Source organism: Grampus griseus (genome assembly GCF_964374135.1).
Source record: "Grampus griseus genome assembly, chromosome: 10".
NCBI lineage: Eukaryota > Metazoa > Chordata > Mammalia > Artiodactyla > Delphinidae > Grampus > Grampus griseus.
Genome location: NC_139004.1, coordinates 73,120,590 through 73,143,084, shown reverse-complemented (window position 1 = coordinate 73,143,084; position 22,495 = coordinate 73,120,590). Strand labels below are relative to the sequence as shown.

At 46.7% G+C, this 22,495-nt stretch overlaps 1 protein-coding gene across 3 annotated transcripts in view; it reads right to left on the bottom strand.

Annotated features, from left to right (window-relative positions):
* Window positions 1-22,495, bottom strand: part of FLNB (filamin B) — a 138,086-nt gene that overhangs the window by 75,070 nt on the left and 40,521 nt on the right. For all 3 annotated transcript variants that reach the window (XM_082662603.1, XM_082662604.1, XM_082662605.1), the window contains exons 2-4: window positions 6,294-6,542; window positions 3,945-4,042; window positions 1,388-1,535 (exon numbers count right to left, since the gene is read on the bottom strand). In XM_082662603.1, coding sequence (XP_082518729.1) covers window positions 1,388-1,535; window positions 3,945-4,042; window positions 6,294-6,542 — 495 coding nt within the window. The remainder of the gene's footprint in view (window positions 1-1,387; window positions 1,536-3,944; window positions 4,043-6,293; window positions 6,543-22,495) is intronic.

Here is a 22,495-nt window from a genome sequence, read left to right as displayed (position 1 = left end):
AAAACAAGAAAGCGGAAATTATCCTAGATTAAGAGTCTAAGGTAAAATAACAAGCAAATGTAGAAAGTGAATCTTAATCAGATCTTGGTTTGTAAAACGAGAAAAACTATAAAAGACAATCGTAGGACAAGAGAGAAACTTGAATATAAACTGGATATTAGTTGTTATGAAATGATTGTTCATTTTCTTATGTGTGATAATGAATACTGTGGTTACAAAAGAGGATGTCCTATTCTTACGAGAGACTTGGCTGACGCACTGAGGAGTGAATTGTTACCATGCCAGCAAATTATTTTCAAATAATTCAACAATCACACACATGCACACACACATACACACATGGGGCGAGAGACCACATTAGAATGTTAAGAACTGTAGATTCTAGGAGAGGACATACAAAATACTTTGTGTGTGTAAATGTTATCCTAACTGTAATTATGAAAATGAAGAAATAGAATGCACTTTTCCCCCTTGCCACAGAAAAGGGAACAAATTGTATCTTGCTGTACTTATCTTTACCAGAATCCACACTGGGCTGAAATGCAACTGTTCTCTTTAAGTCAGGTGCCAACCAGAAAACCAAATTCCTCAAAATGCCTTTGACCCACTCTAACGGTCTGAGCAGAACACTCCGTGGCAGCTGGCTAGGAGAGCATAAACAGGATGTCTTAGCAAGGAAGTATCTGCCAGGGGTTAACAATAGCTCCCACTGCATCTGGAAACCTGCAGCAGCTTTAGCATAACTGAAGGAGAAATGAATCAGCAGCCAGAAGACACAGGCTCCTGCCCCACCCCACCATGGTAATCTGGGGGACCTCCCCCACCCCCTCTTCCCTCCACCCCAACCTCCCCTTTCCTCTGTGGATTGGGCCTCTGATTCCTCATCTGAAAAATGGGAACAATAGTCCTTTCTTCATCCCAGGGTTACTGCACCCAAGTCACAAAGCAACAAACTCATCAGCCTCCATCACATTAAAGCAGCAGCGTTTCTGAAAGCCTAAATTCACAAGGCAGAAAAAGATGGTCATAAACAAATGGACCTTTAGGTAGAAAACATCTGACACAGGAGGCCTGGGGTGTCTTTAAGTATGAAGCCTATACATTCTTTTTTTTTTTTTGCTGTACGCGGGCCTCTCACTGTTGCGGCCTCTCCCATTGTGGAGCACAGGCTCCGGACGCGCAGGCTCAGCGGCCATGGCTCACGGGCCCAGCCGCTCCGCGGCATGTGGGATCCTCCTGGACCAGGGCACGAACCCGTGTCCCCTGCATCGGCAGGCGGACTCTCAACCACTGTGTCACCAGGGAAGCCCGTGAAGCCTATACATTCTTGATTCTCAATAATCAAGACTAGAGGACAAGCCTCAAATCCAACACGACCGGTGCTTACCTCTGCCATAGGCCCTGGCTTTCTTGGGGTTGAGTTTCGGTTTAAGAGGAGCCCCTGGCTTGAGCTTGGCTTTGGGGAACTGGGACAGGTAAGTCATCACCGAGTGCTCATCCACATCCGGGTGAATAATTTCTTCAGGAGTGATGACCTAGAATAACGACATGGTAGATGAACACCCAGAACATATCACTTTGCAACTATAGAAGTTTTTGCAAAATCTCTTAAAGCAAACACTACTCTCAATAAAGTGAAACTACATCAAACTGGCATGGCAAAATCGGTTGTTTTTTTTTAACCTTTTAGAAGTGTCACCATCCCCTTTGGAAGCTGAGGACCCTCTCCAGACAATTCTATATGTAATTTCCAGAGGTTCATACCTCCCCACCCTGAAAAAAAAAAAAAGGCCACTCACTCCTTTTTCCAGAAAAGATAAGCTATATCAAGTAAGGAAGAAGAAATAAGAACACATGGGATTAAAGCATATTACCAAAAAGTGCATAGATAAACTGGCCTTTTTCTTTGCTCTTTTATCCATTATCTGCATTTCTATTGGCTCAGCTACTAATAAAAAAATAAAACCAAAAAGATAACACAATGACATATTAGATATGTGCTCTTGTAATATACACCGAATGTTTTTGTCCTCCCCAAATTCATATGTTAAAACCCTAATCCCTGGTGTGATGGTATTAAGAAGTAGGGCCTTTGGGGGTAAGTAGGTCTAGATGAGATGAGATCATGAGGGTGGAGCTCCCACGATGGGATTAGTGCCCTTATAAGAAGAGGAAGAAAGACCAGAGCTCACTCTCTCTCCACCTCAATGTAAGAACACAGCCAGAAGGCAGTTTGCAGCTGTCTGCAAGCCAGGAAGAGAGCCCTCACCAAGAAGTGTATTTCCTGGCACCTTGATCTTGGAATTCCCAAGCTCTAGAACTGAGAAATAAATGTCTGTTGTTTAAGCCACCCAGTCAATGGTACTGTTATAGCAGCCTGACTTAAGACAGGTCTCAATACATTAAAAGCCATTTAAAAAATAGGAAAGGGGAAATTTTCTCCTGACATTCAGCTTAGGAGCAAGATTTGACCTGTGCTGGACAGGTGGCCTCCCTGAAGGTGTCACAGTCCCAGTTCCACCAGCTGACCCAGCCCTAAACAGCACAAAAACTTCTCCTGCCACCAAGAGGTAAGCCACACCTCCTCAGAAGACTCTGTCTCATGAACAGGTCAACCAAATGCAGATAAACAACATATGTACCCAGCTTCCCCCACTCCATGGTAAAAAAGAAAAGAGGAAACATTCTGATAATTAGCCTGCAGCAACAAAACAGCTATTTGGGTTGGTACAGTCGCCTCCAATACGTTTTGTAAAATGTAGGATGTACATTGATTTGGCATTTCTCCTAGGCAGCTCCTTCAACAACTTTACACACTGCCAACATCACATGAATGCCAAAAGGAGATGGGTTTTGGTTTAAGGGGAGACGAAAAACATATCATACCACTTCCTGAGGGTGGAAGAGCCAAGGAATGGGCCTTGGAGAAGAGACATGATGCCAAAACCAAACCAAAGAAATATAGGCAAGATTTTCTACCTCCCAAGGGATCCTGTTACAAATACACTGAACTCAGCTCTGAATACCAACTCAAGACCTTAATGGAGCCTGTAATGAGGTCATCCATCCCCTGGCACTGGCTACCCACAACTTTTCTTGATTGAGTCTTTGAACATGGGAGTCACAGTGTCAGGGGGTGCTATTTAAACTCCTTGGAAGGGCTTAGAAGATTGGACCTCAACTAAGCAACGTGGCTACTGTAGACGGTATCCAAGACATATTCAATTTCCAAGTTCTGTTGTTATATTCCTTTGTTAGGATTATGAGCAATATGAATTCTTAAACACTTTCCATTAATGGCGAGTTATCCTGGTTTAAACTTCTTAAAAAGTTCTGAGTGACTTTCTTGAAGATATTGGATTTAAAAAAATGTTTAATAGGTTAAAAATGGTCAAATACTGGCAATTTCTTATGGTTAAGGTCCACATTTGCAGTCTGGCATCCAGACATGGCCTTTGTGATCTTTGGAACAGAAATACTAGAAAATTCAGGACTTCCCTGGTGGCACAGTGGTTAAGACTCTGCACTCCCAATGCAGGGGGCCAGGTTCAATCCCTGGTCAGGGAACTAGATCCCACACGCATGCCGCAACTAAGAGTTCACATGCCACAACTGAGGAGCCAGTGAGCCACAACTAAGGAGCTCGCCTGCTGCAACCAAGACCAGGCACAACCAAATAAATAAATAAATGAATAAAATAAATATTAAAAAAAAATACTAGAAAATCTGTCACATGTGACAGTGAAGATCTTTAGGGGATCTACAAGCACCTAAGTCAATGAGAACCTATTAATATGGGTAAACTGAGGAAGATGGGAGACAGCCACAGACAATGCTCATTGAAAGCTGACCACTAAGGAGGTCAGACTGCCTGCCAGACCCAAAGGCATCCACAGAGCATCAGGGGAAACAGCTTCGTGGGACACGCATGCTTCTACACATACCTGTGGGACACCCAGCCAGTCGTCTGCCTGCTGCATGGCTTCTCGTGCATTATCCACAGGCTTTCGTGGATCCCAGGATTCCCAGTCTGGGCACAGACCTGTTAACATCACACAAAAGATGCTGTTAGTATTAACTGACTGAAGAGGTTAAAGGAAACCAGGTGCCTAAACTAAACTCACTCAGTCTCTTGAGAGAACAGTTTCTTCCAAAAATCTTAATGAACTGCATGCTTTATGGGCCAAAAGTATCACAGATATGAGTGGGCCAAAAGTATCACAGATATGAGTATGCCAAGGTAGAAACTATTCTGCCTGAGCTGAGACTTCTTCTTCAGGCTGTTATCTTCTTGCATTCAGAGAGGAATTTATCCATTCCTTAAGGGTGTGGTGTAAATAAATGAATAAACAAAGCCTGTAAAACCATTTGGGCCTGGTACCTTTTTGCAGCAGAGATTTTTTGTACACATCACACTCACACTTCTGTGCTCTGGTCACCAAATGTGTGGGGTTGACATCAGCTGTGTGTCCTATGATTTAACTTAATTCTGACAGTATCTACCTGGAAACAGCATCAGAACCCACAGGCTAAGGGCTCAGTCCCACAAGACTCCTCCAACCCCAACTTCAGAGCCCAATCACAAGTCCAGATTTGTCACCTGGGCTTCTGACCAACCAGCTACTAATCAGAGGTTCCTACAACCCCCTCCTCAGGTTGGATTGTTTCCTAGAGTGGCTCACAGATCTCAGGAAAACAGTTTACTTACTGGGTCACTGGTTTATTATAAAAGGATTTTACTAAATGGAAGAGATGCATAGGGCAAGGTGGGAGAAGGGGCAAGGAGCTTCCATGTCCTTTCAGGCACACCATCACCCCAGGACCACCACATGTTCACCAGCCGGAAGCTCCCCAACCCCTGTAGCTCAGGGATTTTTATGGAGGCTTCATTACACAGGCTGGAGTGATTAAATCACCTGCCATTAGTGCTTAACTCAACCTCTATCCCCTTTCCCCTTCCTGAAGGTCAGGGGACAGGGGAGAAAGTTCCAACCCTCTAATCACTGGTTGGTTCCCCCAACATCCAGTCCCCATCCTTTGGGGCATTCCAAAAGTCACCTCATTAACAAACTCAGGCATGGCTGAACGACACCACTACCACAGCCCTTTTCGCTTAGTAAATTCCAAGGGTTTTAGGAGCTCTGTGCCAGGAAAGGGGACAAAGACCAAACATATATTTCGTATTATAAGTTACAAGATCACAATCACAATCCTGGATGTACCTAGAAGACTGAACTAACATCCTGTGTACTTACAACATTCACTTGCTCAAAGGCCTACACCTAGAATTATCTCAAAAACCTTTGTAACCACAAGAAGTATAGGGCTGGAGTAAAAATCCCCAGGTTTAAACTGGAAAGAGGCACCCTAAAATGTGTCTTTGCATGGAAGCAAGAAAGAGGGCCCTGGGAAATGAACTAATGCTGAGCTTTGAGTTACTTCTGGATGACACCAGCTTACAGGCTCTCAAGGAAGACTGGGGCCTAGGGCCAGCCCTCCTTCCCCATCCAGTTGACACCAGCTAGTTGAGCGTGTTGAGAACGACTAGCTTACTTAATACCAACGTGCTCAGCATATACAGAGCAATCAGTAAATGGAAAATATGATTATTTGGGCAGATTTTTTATTAAAAACAAGTTTGGACGTGCACATAAACACAGGCTCTGGTTTTTCTATTGAGAGTGTATCAGCAAACTCTACCCATCAATCTAAACCCTCCAGTGAGGATAATTACTACCTTGGTGTACATTCAACCACTCAGAAAGGAGGAGCCCATCAAGGGTGGAAAAGGCTCCAACTGGATCCTTACCAAGCACTATTTCACAGCAATGCAGAAAGAAAAGGTCAGAGAAAGCCATATATAGTCAACCCAGTGGTTGACAAAGACGGGTACTTTCCACTCAATAAAAGTTTTTAGATTTTCATGCCAAACCACCTAATAGGGCACGTGTTAAAGCCAATGGGAAACTAGGCACCAACTGTGGAAAGAGGGAGAAGCAGCAGGACTTGGGGTCTGGAAGCCGAACTCAAGTTCTGCTCCGAGCATGAAGGCAAATTCATTCAGAATTTGCGTAAATAATTCAACAAGTCTATGGATAGACCTATAAGACCTGCCATCAGAAAGGCAAATGGAGCCATTTTTAGTTCCTTTAGTTATCTTACAATGGGCTAAAAACCAGGAGAAATAGACCAATCACAGCAAACCTAGCTTTCCCACCAAAAACCAAGAGGTTTAGGGGTCCACATACCCCACCCCTCCAGAAGGGATGCCTCAGGCAGCCATTGACACTTACCTGGAGCACAGCTGTCTACCAGGGCTCCCAGGGCTTTGCCATCTTGCCAGTTCTGGTTAAAGTTGGTGATGGGCAAGTAGGGGATCTTGTTCTGAATCCACCCCAGCAGCCTCTGCTTTGGCGTCTGCTTCTTGGCATCGTCGTCCCCTTCATCCTCCCACACAGGCATGGAGATGGAGTAGTGGAGGATCAGCGTCCACACCAGGCCCAAGATGAGCTTCAGGTTCCCATCCACGATGGCTTTGCTGTCTGAGCAGAGAGACACAGGCCTGGTCAAGCCTCTGGGTTGCACAGGTATGAATCACATTCTTTGTAAGAAAGTAAATGGAGTCCTCAACTGTTAGAGAACCACACTGAGCTATATGAGAGTGAAGGGATGCAATGCTGGCATTTGCTTCAAAATACTTAAGGATGCGAAGAGATGAAATAAGATTCCAAAACGTTGTTAACCAGTGTCATTGGATTATACGTCCATGAAAACGCATTATTCCACTGTCTCTATTTTTACATGCATTTGAAATTTTCCATAATAAGAGTTTTTTTTTAATTTCAAGAAATCATTTCAGAAATATAGACAATAACAAGAGGTGGCTGCATTCCAGAGATAACCACCTGTTAACCTGGCAGTATACTGTCTACCAGATCGTGTGCACACATGTGTATGTGTTTGCTGCCGGAATTTATATTATACTATAAATTATAGTATATTATACTATAATATAATTTATATTATACTATATGATAGTCTTGAAATCTTTCTTTTCACTAATCACTATGTCCTAGATATCTTTTCCCTATAAAAAGTTGTTTCTGTTTACACCCCCATCTACATGTTTAAGAGGTCATTTTCCCTCAGATCTCACAAATACTGGGTGTTATCAATCATTTTCATCTCATTTCTCTGACAAGTTAGTCATTCATAAAAGAAGACTGTTAGTTAGCTTAACTAACAGTTAAGCTAATCTAATTGGGCAAAGTGTTGCCAGGAGGATAAGTGACTGGCCAAAGGCATGGCCCCTTTTCTAGTCATCCCCCAGCTTAACAGGACATGCCCTGCCACTGGCCAGCCCCTTCTGGAACTCTCACTGCCACTGGTTTCTACTTCCCACTCCCCTTGGCTTCCCTGTGGCTCTCTGTCCTCTTTCCAATCTCCATCTACACCCATCAAAATTCAAACATTATCTCCAAGATATCTGTCTTTCTGCCTGTCTCTCCATTTCCTACATCCTAAACAACCTTTGTTACAACCCCCCATTCTGCCAGGACCCCAAGGTGAAAATGTCCGAATCATCTTAGACTCCTCCTCCAAAGCCCTGGAGCAGTTCCCACAACAATTCTCTCCCTACCTGTTGGCAAATCCTTTTCTACACTCTCCCCCAAAATATGTGGCCCCTCCTCCCCTCTCTGCTTCCTCAACAGCCATGAAGCTCCATCATTGTTCACATAACCTGAGAACCATCCTTCTAGTCAGGTATCCCTGTGCTTCCCCATTCACCAATGGTCCCTGCTGCCCAGGGTTAAACTCTCTAGACATGTAGCACCTTGAGAGACCTACACAACCTCCACCCGGCCTGCTTTTCCACCCTTGTCACTGCCACCCACCACATTTCACATTCCAGACTCCTCACTCCTGGAGCACATCTTGCTGTGAACCCCCTGGACTTCTCCACCTCTTCTGTATTCCCTACGATGACAAGGCCCTTCACCCCATCCTCCTGCAGGACAAACCCCAGATAATCATTCAAGGGCCAGATCTAACAGATGGTGCACTTCACTCCCACCAGCCTCTGTGTAACCACACCAGGGTCCTCTCATGACAACAACCATTCATTCCTCAGCCTCCCCCCCACCCCCACTCCAGGGATGCGAGCTCCTGACGGGGAGTAACTAAGCCTTCTTCATCTTGCAGCTCCCCACGCCCTGTCCCTCCCTCCCACCCACCCACCGCAAGCCACCTGAATGTTGGTTAAACACACGTCAAAACTGCACTTAATGAAACCCAGCTACAACCACATGAAAAATAAACTCACATGCTGTTAAGGAGTAAATGGCATGCCATTCAATACTGAAAGGGTGGGGCTTTTTTTAAATCAACCTGTTTATTGTTATGTCCTCTTATAAGAAAAAAAAACCCTCCTAAAAGCCCACACCCAAACCCACAGAAATCAAAGGTAATTTCACAGTTGCAGGTCAGTCATAACAAAACTTGATCACGTAAAACTGGATAGCATAAAGATTATCATGAACTGGTTGGTCAGACACACTAACTTCGAGAAATCCTCATTCAAAGTTAAGGTGCCCAGGGATTTTCTACATAATGAACTGCATAACTAACTATTAAGCAGGACTGTCTGCATAACTCACGGGGCCCAGTGACAAATGAAAATACAGGATTCCTTGTCCAAAAAGTATTAAGAATTTCAAGATGGCAACAGCAGAGCATTAAACCAAGCACACAGAACCCCCCTGAGCACAGGGCTCTGTATAGCTGCCCGGGTCGTGCAACCATGAAGCCAGCACTGCTCCTGAGGTCCTGTGGTCAAAGGAGTGGTGATGCACACGAAACACTGAACCCCTGCACAGAATACAGGTATCCAAGGAATTCATTCTGCTAGACCAGCTGACAGTCGTTGACTGTGCCTGAAATTTTAGGATTAGATGTCCTGTTACGAGTGTGTCTTTAAAGTGCTATTGATTACTGAGTTACTACCTACCGATGGTAAAAAAAATTCCACGTCAAACCATTTTCCATGCCAGTTTCCTTTATTCAGCCTAAGGGGAGAAGAGCAGTCTTCAGAAGGGTGAGGGGAGATGGGGGAGAAGCAGAGCGTGTGCATGCTTATTGCTAATCCGGGTAAGGGGTGGACCTGGCCACGTCTGGTCTTGCACCAGGCAGAATCTGAACAGGTCAGAGTTTCATCCAGCCACAGGCATCCGTCTGCAAAGCTCAAACTTCCCCGAGTTATGTTTTAAATGCTTTTCGAAGGCAAACTTGGAGATTTCGTCCATAAATCAAAACGTGAAACCAGTTTGCTCTATTTTTACCCAGCTTACACATGTTGGTTTAAAGGAAGGAGACATGAGTCTTTTTCAAAAAGATTTGGGGGAAATATGACCCAGTAAAAGTCTGAGCCAAATTCATGAAACATACAAGGCCCAGAACTTCTGTTTCCAATGAATTCAAGGTGGGCGTCCAAATGGGAAAGCCCCCATTAAGGTCTCATCGGGATAAATGATACTTTCATTCTGCTATTCTCAGAAGCTGTCCTCATTCCAAAAGTGATTTTGACAGGTGAAAGTTCAAATGCTTCACCAAGCTCTTGGGACAATAAAAAGATGGCGACTTGCCCAAAATGCCTCCCCATTCCCACCCATATGAAGTAGGAGGCTCCCCAAGCCTTGAAAATGAAATGCTACACAGCATCACAATGTCCATGTGTAACCATCACAGCAGACTACAGAACTTTCAGCCGTGAGCGTGCTCTGTGATGTTTATGTCAAGTGTAAACATGCAGCAGAGGCGGAAGGAGGAAAAGGCCAGGTCAGCTGGAAGCCTCTCAGGCAGGATTCCACCTTCCTGAGTTACTGAGGGCCTCTTTCAGGAATAAAATAAGCCAACGCCCACCATGCCTGCCCGACCTCCTAGAATCTGCTTAGATTGTCAGTGGGTTGGAATCTGGCCACAAGCTTCTCCTCCCCAAATTCAACCAATCACAATCCCCATGTAACTGGTCCTGGCTCTGGACAACACTGGCCCTCCAACCACACACACCTTCTGGAACTACTTAAAATTAGCCCAAGTTGCATACAAGTGAGGGCAATGGCTTTCCCCCCCGACCCCAATAGCTAGAAAGTTAACTCAAGCTATTACAAGTTCTAGGATGGGGTGTTTTCACATCATTTCAGCACATGAGTTTCCCAGTCCTGTTAAGCAGCATTCTGGAATGGGTGCAAGTATGGGGGTGGAAACCAGCTGCTTTTAGGCAATCTTCAGCAGCATCTTAGAAACATCTCCTTTGTAGACAAGTTCCCCACCAGGTAAGAGAGATGGTGATCTTCTATCTCTCTCTACTTTTACCAGGAGGGCTGGACCCAGGCAATCATCGGCGCTCCTACTCCGTTCACGGGGTCAACCCTCTCTCCTGGCTGTTGCCAGGGTGTCAGGGGTTGGGGGTCTGGGAGAAGGGACCTGGGGGGACACCATCCCTCATTTTTGCTCTCCTGGCTAAGGACAGCAGATCATATTGCAGCTGGCTGCTGGGTCAGAAGCAGCCAACATGTGGCTGTAGGAATCCAGGAGAGGCAGGAGTATCAGGAAACCTCCTTCCAGTGTGCTTGGGGACAAGTCACCAAGGCCATACTCTGCACTATGACTTGGCCGCCTGGGGAACAGGCTGCCAAACACCCTGCTCCCTGTCCTCTCACTCTGTTACCCTCTGAGAGGCAGCGTGGCAGACTGGTCGCAAGAACGGACTCTGAAACCGGCAGCTCAACTAGGCATGCCACTTGACAACCTGCTCATCCTCACTGAGCCTCATTTTTCCTTGTTTCCCAAATGGGAATATTCACAGTCACCACCTTCACAGGGCTGCTGTAAGGAGTAGGTGGGTTAGGAAATTTTAATAGCCAAGCACACTGCCTGGCACACAGCAGGCGCTTAATTACCCCCTTCCCTCCCTTTCTCATTCACCTAATATCTGAGTACCTGCCATGTGCCACTCTTTCCTAGAACCAGAAGCCCAGAGGCTTTATTCCCAGTTTGTACGCAAGCAGGAAACAAAAGGTAAGAAAGTACCTTGTGAATTAATGGGAGGATAAAATGTTCAATATGTCACTTCTCTGAATCAAGCAATTCATCCAGAGGTTAGGCCTGAGACCCCCAGAGAGGAACAAAGAACTGCCCAGGAGCAAAACTACTGATAGGGCTTCCCTGGTGGCGCAGTGGTTGAGAGTCCGCCTGCCGATGCAGGGGACACGGGTTCGTGCCCCGGTCCGGGAAGATCCCACATGCCGCGGAGCGGCTGGGCCTGTGAGCCATGGCTGCTGGAGCCTGTGCTCCACAACGGGAGAGGCCACAACAGTGAGAGGCCCGTGTACTGCATACCGCAAAAAAAAAAAAAAAAAAAAAAACTACTGATAATTTATCAGGACCCTCCTGAAAGAGAATATGGTACAAAGAGCAGCCCACGTGAGCCAAGGGTCTGGCCCTCCTTGACTTCCAAGCTTCACCTTGCCACAGGTTCATCCTTGATCCCTGGCCTCAGCCCACTTGGTCCAGAACTCTCTCCCCAGCTAGCTAATGCCTCTTCTACATCCAACTCTGCAGAACTAGAACAGGTCCCCTATTAAGTGCCCCTTCGAGGCTGTGTGCCCTCCTTTCAGTGTAACTACAGCTGTGCTTAAATAATCACCTATCGGGAATTCCCTGGTGGCCCAGCGGTTAGGACTCGGTGCTTTCACTGCCGTAGCCTGGGTTCAGTCCCCGGTCCAGGAACTAGGATCCCGGATCCCACAAGACAAGTGGCACGTCCAGAAAAAAAAATTTTAATAAGCACCTGTCACGTCTGCCTCCTCTGCTCAAGGTGTCAGCTGCGCAAAGGCAGAAACGGACCATTGAGCTTCCCGCTGATCCCGCAGCCTGGACACCTGGCTGTTTGGGGGACAGGCTGGCACAGGCACACGTCCCTGCCTGCTGAGCTCCAGTGCTCTATGAGGGGCGGTGCTGCCTGTGTAGAGTGTATGCAAAAAGTACACGCACAGCCCTTTCCGGCAGGGTTTAAACTGCTCCAGACTGTGGCCACCTCCGCACCCCCAGCAGGCAACACAGCACGTGGCACAGAGGGCAGGCGGGAGAGGTGAGGTCCTTAAGGTGTAGGCTCTGCAGGTATGGGCTCCGCGCCACCACACTGGTTGTAGGACCCTGGCCAAGCCATCCAACCCCTGGGCACCTATAAGTCGAGGATAATGTTGCAACAGGAGCACAGGGCTGCTGGGAAGACTAAGTACGATAAGACACCTCCAGCACTCAGACCCCCACTCAGTCAGTTTTTGTTAAATGCTGGTATTGTTACTATTATTCTTACCACCAGTGACTTCAACATGCTTCTGTCCACATTGAGACAACAAGGCAAAGGCAGAAGGTAAAAGGAAAGCTTAGCAGTGACAGGTGGTGACCTGCAAGTTTGCGCTGGGGCTTCCTGTCAGCATCGGTTGTTTGCAGCGTCCCTGCAGAGCTGCCCCAAGGTAACCCCGCACTGCAGCGCTCACATCACCTGGCCCAGCACCACACAGCAGCCCGGTGCTCACTGACATCCCAGGTCGGCTTGGCAGTTTCCCTCCGTCCTGCCTCCTTTCCCAAGCTGAACAAACTATGGCTGAATTGTCAGCCAGGAGGGCACCCTGAACTGAAAGGAGACAGTTGACCACTTTCCTCGGTTTCTCAGTCAAAACCAAGCCCAGGGACTTCCCTGGTGGCGTAGTGGTTAAGAATCCACCTGCCAATGCAGGGGACACAGGATTGAGCCCTGATCCGGGAAGATCCCACATGCCGCAGAGCAGCTAAGCCCGTGTACCACAACTACGGAGCCCGCGTGCCACAACTACTGAAGCTCACGTGCCTAGAGCCCGTGCTCTGCAACAAGAGAAGCCACTGCAATGAGAAGCCCGTGCACTGCAACGAAGAGTAGCCCCTGCTCGCAGCACCTAGAGAAAGCCTGTGCACAGCAATGAGGACCCAATGCAGCCCAAAATAAGTAAATAAATAAATAAGTTTTATTTAAACAAAAAACCAAGCCCAGGGGCTTCCCTGGTGGCGCAGTGGTTGAGAATCCGCCTACCAATGAGGGGGACACAGGTTCGAGCCCTGGTCCGGGAAGATCCCACATGCCGCAGAGCAACTAAGCCCATGCACCACAACTACTGAGCCTGCGCTCTAGAGCCCACAAGCTACAACTACTGACCCCGCATGCCGCAACTACTGAAGCCCGCGCGCCTAGAGCCTGTGCTCCACAACGAAGAGAAGCCACCGCAACGAGAAGCCCGTGCACTGCAATGAAGAGTATCCCCCGCTCGCCGCAACTAGAAAGCCCGCACACAGCAGCAAAGACCCAACACAGCCAAAAGTAAATAAATAAATTTATTAAAAAAAAAAAAAAAAGAAACAAGCCCAGATGCCACTTGTTCTCGAGGTCATGCAGAAGACCATCTCAGTCGGCTGCCCAGAACGGGAGTCACATTTCTGGGGGTGCAACAGTCCTTGCATCCACACAACAGAGAATGAACGGTGCACTTTGACCCCCTGGCAGGATGAAGGGGGCCAGGCTGACTTCTCCACACATACCCCTGCCCCTACCCCTCCGGCTCAAGGCTTCTCTCCAGGGCCTGGAACCAACAAAGGGCTAAAGAGGACAAGACAGACTTTTCTAACCAGGTGACGCACACCTCTAATGACTAAAGGATACCATGGCAAAGTCTACTCTCTAGCCACTAAAACCCTCCCTCCCCTTCTCCCAGGCATGTGGCTTCCTGCTACATGGCCCCGCAGTCTCCCCAGTTCGGTGATGCGGTTGCCTCACCAGTGGACAGCAGAAGGAAATGTGCCACCACGTGGCCTTGGGCAGTGGGTGGGCCTCCTCTGAGCACTCTCCCCACAACAGCCAGCCAGAGTACCTGGCACTGCAGTCACTGAGCTGTGACCTGTCCCAAAAGAGGCCAGGCAAGGTGATGGAAGGAACCTGGGTCCCAGAATAGGGTGCCCCGCCAACCTGAAGCCTGAAAAAAGCCACTGTATTTTTCTAAAAATCTCTTCGTTACGCCAGTTTAACCATAATAAGAGGATGTTCTGGGCCTTGAAGACCTTAAATCACATGGGCCTATTCTTATTTCTGTCAGTAAGATAAAATACAGACCACAATAAAATAAGGGTGGATCGGGGCACTGGGGTCAGCTGGATTTCCGATTCTTTTCCTTGCTCATGAACTACTCAAGGATGAAAAAAGAACTGTTTGAATTAACAAATTTTACATATTGCTATGTCAGGGTTCAGTTAAGAGAGTTCATTTGGAAGGCCTTTTCATGTTAGTAATTTTTCAAGAGTTGATACAATAGACCAAGGGTGGCAAGTGGTGTTGGCACATGAGGTGAAACTCTTTCACTGTGTTGAGAAAGATTCTGAGGCCCTGTCTTGTTTCAGTGAGGAAGACTGCTGAAATGGATTACCAATGCCTGCCATAAACAAGGAAGGGGGAATAGAGAGGCTCAAATTACTGTGCAGATTAGCAATGCCTGCCCTGGGCACAGCTTGAGGAATGGTGGCTGGGATTTCTTTGCAAGAGAATGGAGTAAGCATTCCCAAATCCCTGATTTGAGATTTCGTTTATAGGTCCATAACACGTTACTTATGCATAACCCCAGACTTCAAATTTTTTGCTTTGCCAGCTATTGCTTCTGTTCTCTCTCATTTGCCGGACTTCTGCCAAGAATAATTAGAACAAATTACTTCATAAATATCTTATTTTTATTTTGGTACAGAGATTTTGGTGGACTTTCAGACCACAGATACTGTGATGGTGCCCTGTTTCGTAATTTATCCCAAACACCTACTTTCTGGTTAAGAGGTATCCTTTATTTAAAAGTTGCATTTATGGGAATTCCCTGGCAATCCAGTGGTTAAGACTCCACGCTTCCATTGTGTGTGTGTGTTGGGGGGCGGGGGGGCAAGTTCGATCCCTGGTTGGGGAACTAAGATCCCACAAGCTGCACAGTGTGGCCAAAAAGTTGCATTTGCATCACCCAGTAGGCTTTCTTTTCAATGCCACTTTTGAAAAGTTACCACTTTTGAGAATTCCTTTATATTCAGCAACGAAGTCCGCTGAACTAAATGAGACGAGTATAATAAAAGGCCTAGGAAATAGTCTCTTCCCACTTACTATTAGTGGGAAATCCCTGAAAACTTAGAAAAAGGAATCTAACCTTGTTAGATAGGTTAAAGAAAGAAGGAAAAAAGAGGGACTTCCCTGGTGGCGCAGTGGTTGAGAATACGCCTGCCAATGCAGGGGACACGGGTTCTATCTCTGATCTGGGAAGATCCCACATGCCGCGGAGCAACTAAGCCCGTGCGCCACAACTACTGAGCCTGTGCTCTAGAGCCTGCGAGCCACAACTACTGGAGCCTGGACACCTAGAGCCCGTGCTCCGCAACAAAGAGAAGCCACCGCAACGAGAAGCCCCCGCACCGCAATGAAGGGTAGCCCCCGCTCGCCACAACTAGAGAAAGCCCACGCACAGCAACAAAGACCCAGCGCAGCAACGAAGACCCAGTGAAGCCAAAAAGTAATTAATTAATTAGTTAATTAATTAAATAGAAGGAAAAAAGAAAGGTGCACCAAAATGTATCTAAACTAGTTTTTTTGACCCCAAAGCTGCAGGTCCCTGCACTAACTGGTTGCATTGCTGCCTCACGGTTCTCCTGGGCGACCAGCAGGCCAAGGGCCCCAGGGATTCCGGAGCTTGACCTGTGAGTCAAGGAGCCCAGAGTCCAGCCACTGGGAGGTGCGGGTAAACCCCAGCATGAGCTCCCGAGGCCTCAGCATGGAGGCGTCTGTCCCTCACTCACAGCTTCCAGCCACAACGCTCTGAGAACACGTACAGCTGAAATAATAAACGCTAGCTGTGAATGGAGGGCCTCGTCACCTTTTAACTCCAGCTCAGTCTGTCATGTGGCGAGGCCACCCCATCTGAAACACAGCTCACCGTCCATGCTGTGCACACATGCACAGCCCACTGGGAAGCCCACAAGGAAAGGAGTAAGGGCAGGAGGAACCACGACTGGGAAAGACTCCTCAGCACCTCCTCTCCTGACATCAACAGCAGCCAAAATACGACAGCAGCTCTCTCTTCCAGGCCTCTCCTCTGGGTCACATGCATCACCGCATGCAACCCTCACAGCAAGCCTATAAGGATGGCTTTTGTGGTTAGTCCCGTTTTACAGATGAGAAAACAGAGGCTCACAGAGGTGAAGGCATCTGCCAAAAGTGACATAGGGGAGCCTAGATTTAAACCCAGTTCTCGCTGTTGCCAGAGCCCAAACTCTTATCCTCCCTACTTTTCTGAATACTCACTACGTCATGGCAGCTCCACGAGGCAAGTACAGTTACGACTCACATTTTACAGATGAGGAGACTGTGCACAGGGACAGGACCCACCCCCGGGCAACACGGCCAGTAAGCATCTGTGTATGGGATGGGAACCCGACAGGGCTTCTGCACTTCTAACGGCCCCAGTCATTCCCAGGATCCCTAAACGGCCATGGTTCTAGAAGAAAAACACGGTAAATGGACAGCATGGAAAGTGACAGCACAAGACCTGGGAGGTACAAGCGGGAGTCAGAGCTGGATCATTTTAGTCTCCTTTAGTCTCCTTTGTCTCAACCATGACTTGCTCAGCCTCTACTGCACCCTAGGAGCTGGGGATTCTGAAGATCACGGCCCTGGCCCTGCATCTGGGAGGTCCTCCTAGCATGTACCGCTGCTCGGCAGGGGAAACTGAGAAAGATGGGAGAAGACCCAGCTCTGCTCTTATTCACCCAAACCTATTAACATGTGTTTTCCCTGGAAAACAGAAATTAGGACATTCACGTACTTGAAAGCTCACTTTATTCATCTGTTCTTGCATCCAACAAATAACTTCCTAGCTGCCTACTGGGTGCCAGGCCCTGTGCCTAATACAAATTACAGTTTCAAGTAAGAAAATAAGCTAAATTGGCTTTAAAATATTCCACAAAGAGATACAGCATTATTATAATGTAAACCGGCATTATCCCACAAGGCAAGACACTGAAGATCGCTTAAAGAAAGAGAAGGAAAAAAACACACAACTTTATGCCTTTTGTCTCTCATGCTAGGCTATGTCCCTTGAGGGTTCTTTTTTCCTTTTATAATTAAGAATAAAAGTTAAAAAATAATAACGATGATGAATAGGATAGGTATTCATCCTTCTACCGCAAACTTGTAAAAGTTGAGCCTTGTTACAAAAATCACATCAAGGTGACTTCCTCAGTCTGAAAGGGGAGAAATCAGTTTGCATTTTTCCCCCCCGGTACCTCACCTCATGTTACAAGTCATATGAGCCTGTTATAGAAATGGCAGGCTGCCCAAAGATTGTGAAGTCATAAAAGGAACAAAACTCCCAATTTAAAGTCTTGAATGGGAACCAAGCTGAGAGAAATTCCAAATAATTTATAACTGCTGGCTCTCACCATTACCAACAGCAAGAGGAGGAGGTTGGAGAAAAGGAAATTCTCAAGGGATAGATACTGGGGCACGGTCTCCGCTTTACCTATATTGCCATTTTCCCGACAGTTCCTCTCTGTACGAGGTCTTTAGCTCCGTTGAAGGCTCAAATTTGTACCCCTGAATTTGGACCTTCAAACCACGATTCTATGAGGAGGCCTCCGGACACACGTGCTACCCGACCACAACAGAGCCCAAACATCGGGCTCCTTCTTGTAAATTAATTCCACACCACCAACCCCCCCGTGTAAAGAACATGGGCTCGGGGGGCAGGACTGAACCTACTCAAACAAAGGGGAGCTCACTTGCTGAAATAACTGGTAGCCAAGTAACCCAGAGGTCAGGGACACTAAGTCACTCAGTGAGCCTGGTTTCCCTCCCAAGCGCAGCCATGAACTGGCCGTGGGACTGGGGTGGGTCACTGCCCTGCTCTGACACATCTGTAAGCTAAGCATTATAACTAGACTCACCTCACTGAAACATTGCGAGATAATGTAGTCAAGCAGGTAGCATTCTGCCTGACGAGGGTGCCACCACTTCAGCAAGGACTATTGCAACTACCATGATGTCACTGTAATATTACAAACACACACCCATGTGGGGACTTCACGGTGCCCCGTTAGCACTGTGAAAGGTTCAACGCCATTCAACTCTGATTCAAGACTGCTCAGAGCCGAGTACCCCAGAACTCAGCCTTCTAACACAGCATTCCATTTGCTAATGACCACAAGAGCCAGCCCATCAGGGACCCGGGATTAAGCCTGATAGAATCAAGATGTTCTTTTGCTCAGCGAGCTGCTGAATGAACTGGCAGCTTGCTAAAATCTGCAGGCCACCCCGACTCCTCCAGCAGATTCCTGAGAAGTCTGCAGGGGCCAGGCTGGGCCACTGCTGACAGAAAATTAAATGCAAGGTCAAAAAATTCAGTTTGAAGCACAAAGTATTCAAGAAAGTTCCCTAACGTGATTCCTTTTTCTAATGGGGGGAGGAAGAGGGGTTTGGGTATTACAGTGACCTTTAACCGTTAAAGCAGTTCATTACTATAATATAATGGGGGGGGGAGGGGACTGAAGACGATTTAAATGCCTTCCCACAAATAACTGGTTAAATAAACGTTACAGAACATCCATGCTAGAGAATAACAGGCTGCTGTGAAAAGAATGAGAAAGATACGTGGGCTCCAGCAGAGACAGGCCTCCATGATATATTAAGGGAACAGGACGATTTGTAGAAGAGCATTGTTCATGCAATCCTGTTTGTGACAAGGCATGACTCTGCGTCTGAAAAGCAAGATCTGGAAGCACGCACAACAAACTGTGCCCATTGGCTCTCTCTAGAAAAGACTCGGGCTGATAGCAAAGATGGGCTTTCTTTTTGTTGTTGTTGTTACATGCATGCTCCTGTGTTGTTTGAATTTTTTTTAATTTAAACTATACACCTTACTTTTATAATAAATTTTGACAAACATTCCCCAAAAGAAAGAGGGATAGTAATGTATATGTTAAATAACTCTTCATTTGGACAAAATTGCTTGTCGGGATCTATAGGCACTGATGTGAGAAAATTGACAAATTTTATCAAATGATGAAAGGGTGGAATTGGAGTAAAGGGGCGGCCAGGGTAATGACATAATTGGGCTCAAATATGCATGGAAGATCTCTTGAAGAGATAAATTGTTCACCAATAGTGCAATTGCTTCTGGGTAGAGGAGCAGGGAATGGGGGTGGGGGAAGCAGGAGGGAGCCAGTTTCTCATCTTTTTACACCACATGTGATCTTCACAATGGGCCATGATACCCATCAACAAATACGTGAGGCTTTTCAGGCGTGTATGGCTGTCTTTGTGGTGATTTCCTCTGCTCATCTTTCACACCGTGGCCATTCAAACACATTCCCATCCTCAGCGAGATACACCCATCCCAGACAAGCAAGCTCCCTGCCTCCGATGGCCTCTGCCACTTCCAAACAGCTGGCCCTCTAGAGGAGTGGAAGATGTTGACGAAGAGGGAGTCATCTGGTTGCCTTTGGGCATGTCTTTCAAGCCAACCAAAAGAAAAAAAGAAAAAAAAAAAAAATCAACCACCCACCTTCCTGATCCCTTCACGTCCCCTTCCCTGGTACCCTGAGAGTGTTCCTCCCATGATACAGAGGCCCAGCCTCTTATTTATACATGAAGACCTGGGACCGGCCCAGTGCAATCCCCCCGACTGACTTCTCACTACTGCCTATGAGATACCACTGTTAGCCCCATTTTCCAGATGGAAAAACTGATAAGATGATAAGTTAAGCCCAGAGTTACAGAGCTGATAAGTGGTGGAGCTGGGATTTGAATCCAGGCCATCCAACTCCAGAATCTGCATTGACCATTCTGCCTGGAGACCAGACTGGGGCTGCAGAGAAGGAGACCCAGACATGGATGTGATGGTATTGCAAAGGCTTTCAAAACGGGCAAAAGTCAAGGAGGAAATAAATGCTGAGGGTTATTACATCATCCTCCTAAAAGAGATTTATCACTGTGCCCCTGAACTCTGTCCCATAATAAATGGCCCTGGCAGTAAGATAAACAGACCAAGCACACAGCAGGTCAGCTTTGCTGCTAAAATGGGAACACATCCTAACATTCCTGAGGTACAGTGTCCAAGTGCAGGGCCAGCAAGTGACACACACTAAATACCCAACACCTCACCCCAACCACAGCTGCCACCGTTGCTGAAGGCACACAGCCCACAGACAAATGTCTTCCTCACCAGTTCATCTAACGAGTCCTGTGCTTGGTTCAGTAGCTACTTCCTGCCTAAGCAAGAACACCAGCTCTGCCTAAACTTGGCTCTGAGGAGTATCTGTCCCTCAACCCACACTCAGAAACCTGGCCCTATCCTCTGACCACTTGCGCCATTTACTAGGAGTCTTTTTCCTTAAATCAACTCACTTTTCCCTTTTCCCTTAGCCAAATGAATGAATGAATGATGCACTATTTTTTTTAACTACTTGTGAAAACATAACTGTTACAACTTTTAAACATAGGTTATGTAACACCTAATATATCATCTTGAGTACCCACAAGTACCACATCTTAGAAAAGACTGCACTAGATGTTAACTGGTTTTCCAAGACAAAAGGCTTGCTGTGGTCAAATAAGCTGGGGACAAACGGAACTGAACAATTTTAAACTGCTGCAGGACTTCTCAGAGCCTTTAATAGGCAAATGTACATTGACAATCTCCAAGAGAACACTAGGGTGCCACACAGTACTTCCCAGCTTTACTGGACTAGAGACCTTTTTTTTTTCTGAATCACGATATTATCTAATAGTTTTCTTTCTTTTTTTTTTAAATTTATTTTTATTTTATTTATTTATTTTTGGCTGTGTTGGGTCTTCATTGCTGCATACGGGCTTTCTCTAGCTACAGAGAGCGGGGCTACTCTTTGTTGTGGTGTGTGGGCTTCTCATTGCGGTGGCTTCTCTTGTTGAGGAGCGCGGGCTCTAGGCGCGCGGGCTTCAGTAGTTGTGGCTCGCGGGCTCTAGAGCGCAGGCTCAGTAGCTGTGGCGCAAGGGCTTTGTTGCTCCGCGGCATGTGGTATCTTCCCAGACCAGAGCTCGAACCCATGTCCCCTGCATTGGCAGGCAGATTCTTATCCACCGCGCCCCCAGGGAAGCCCCTAGAGGACTTTTTTAATACTATCTCAAAGGGCACTAGTAGTCTCCAGAAGACACTTTGGTAATTCTTCCTTAAATTGCCCTTCAGATCTCTACAAACACTTCTCCTGAACACTCCCATAGGCTGCGAGATTATGTTTTATAAAACCAGTAGGTGTGGAGTGAAGGAGACAGACAAGAGACACAAAAGGACAACAGGAAATAAGTTACTAAGGCTTTCTCTAATCTACAACTGTTTCAGTGGCAGTAATTAAGAAACTAGAACCTTGAGACTTGAAAGCAACCAGTTTTACAGATAAAGGGAGATAAAGCAGGTTCTCAAAGGTCAGTTCTAGTTGAGAGTCTCAAAGGGGTGCACACCCCTTAACCACAGTGTTTATGAAATTCTGGTGCTAACCAACTCACTTAAAAACCACACTAAGAAATATCTTACTGTTCTTGTGAAAACTGTAATTCTTAAACACGGGCAATGATTTAGAGGAATCCAGGCTGAAACTGGCCTCCTCCTTCCTAGGTTTGCTTTATTTTTTATTTATTTTTAAAAATTTATTTATTTTATTTATTTATTTCAGGCTGCGTTGGGTCTTCATTGCTGCGTGTGGGCTTTCTCTAGTTGCAGTGAGCGGGGGCTACTCTTCGTTCCGGTGCGTGGGCTTCTCATTGCAGTGGCTTCTCTTGTTGAGGAACACGGGCTCTCGGCGCAGGGGCTTCAGTAGTTGTGGCACGCGGGATCCGTAATTGTGGCTTGCGGGCTCTAGAGCACAGGCTCAGTAGTTGTGGAGCACGGGCTTAGCTGCTCCGCAGCATGTAGGCTCTTCCAGGGCTCGAACCTGTGTCCCCTGCATTGGCAGGCGGATTCTTAACCACTGCACCACCAGGAAAGCCCCTGGGTTTGCTTTAGAGCTTCTAATGTCAAAATGTTCTTCAAACAACGCATTGCCAAGTAGGAAGAGTCAGAGACAGAACCCAGCAATTTGGACCACTGGTAGAAAGAGGGGGGAATCATCCTGATGTGGGCAAGTGGAATGTCAAATTATGTGAGCTGGGGAAACCTCCAGAACTTCCACCCAATTGCCACTTAGCTCTAAACTGCCTACGCAGGAGAGGGGAGAGCTTAGTAAAAGTTAGCAAAAAATATTTGTGTAGTAACTGAAACAAACCCAAGTAGCATTCCTAGTGCTATTTAGGAATGAAATACTCATAAGCATAACAATAATAGCAATGAACCACACAGCGTGGGTGCTAATTAAATCCACT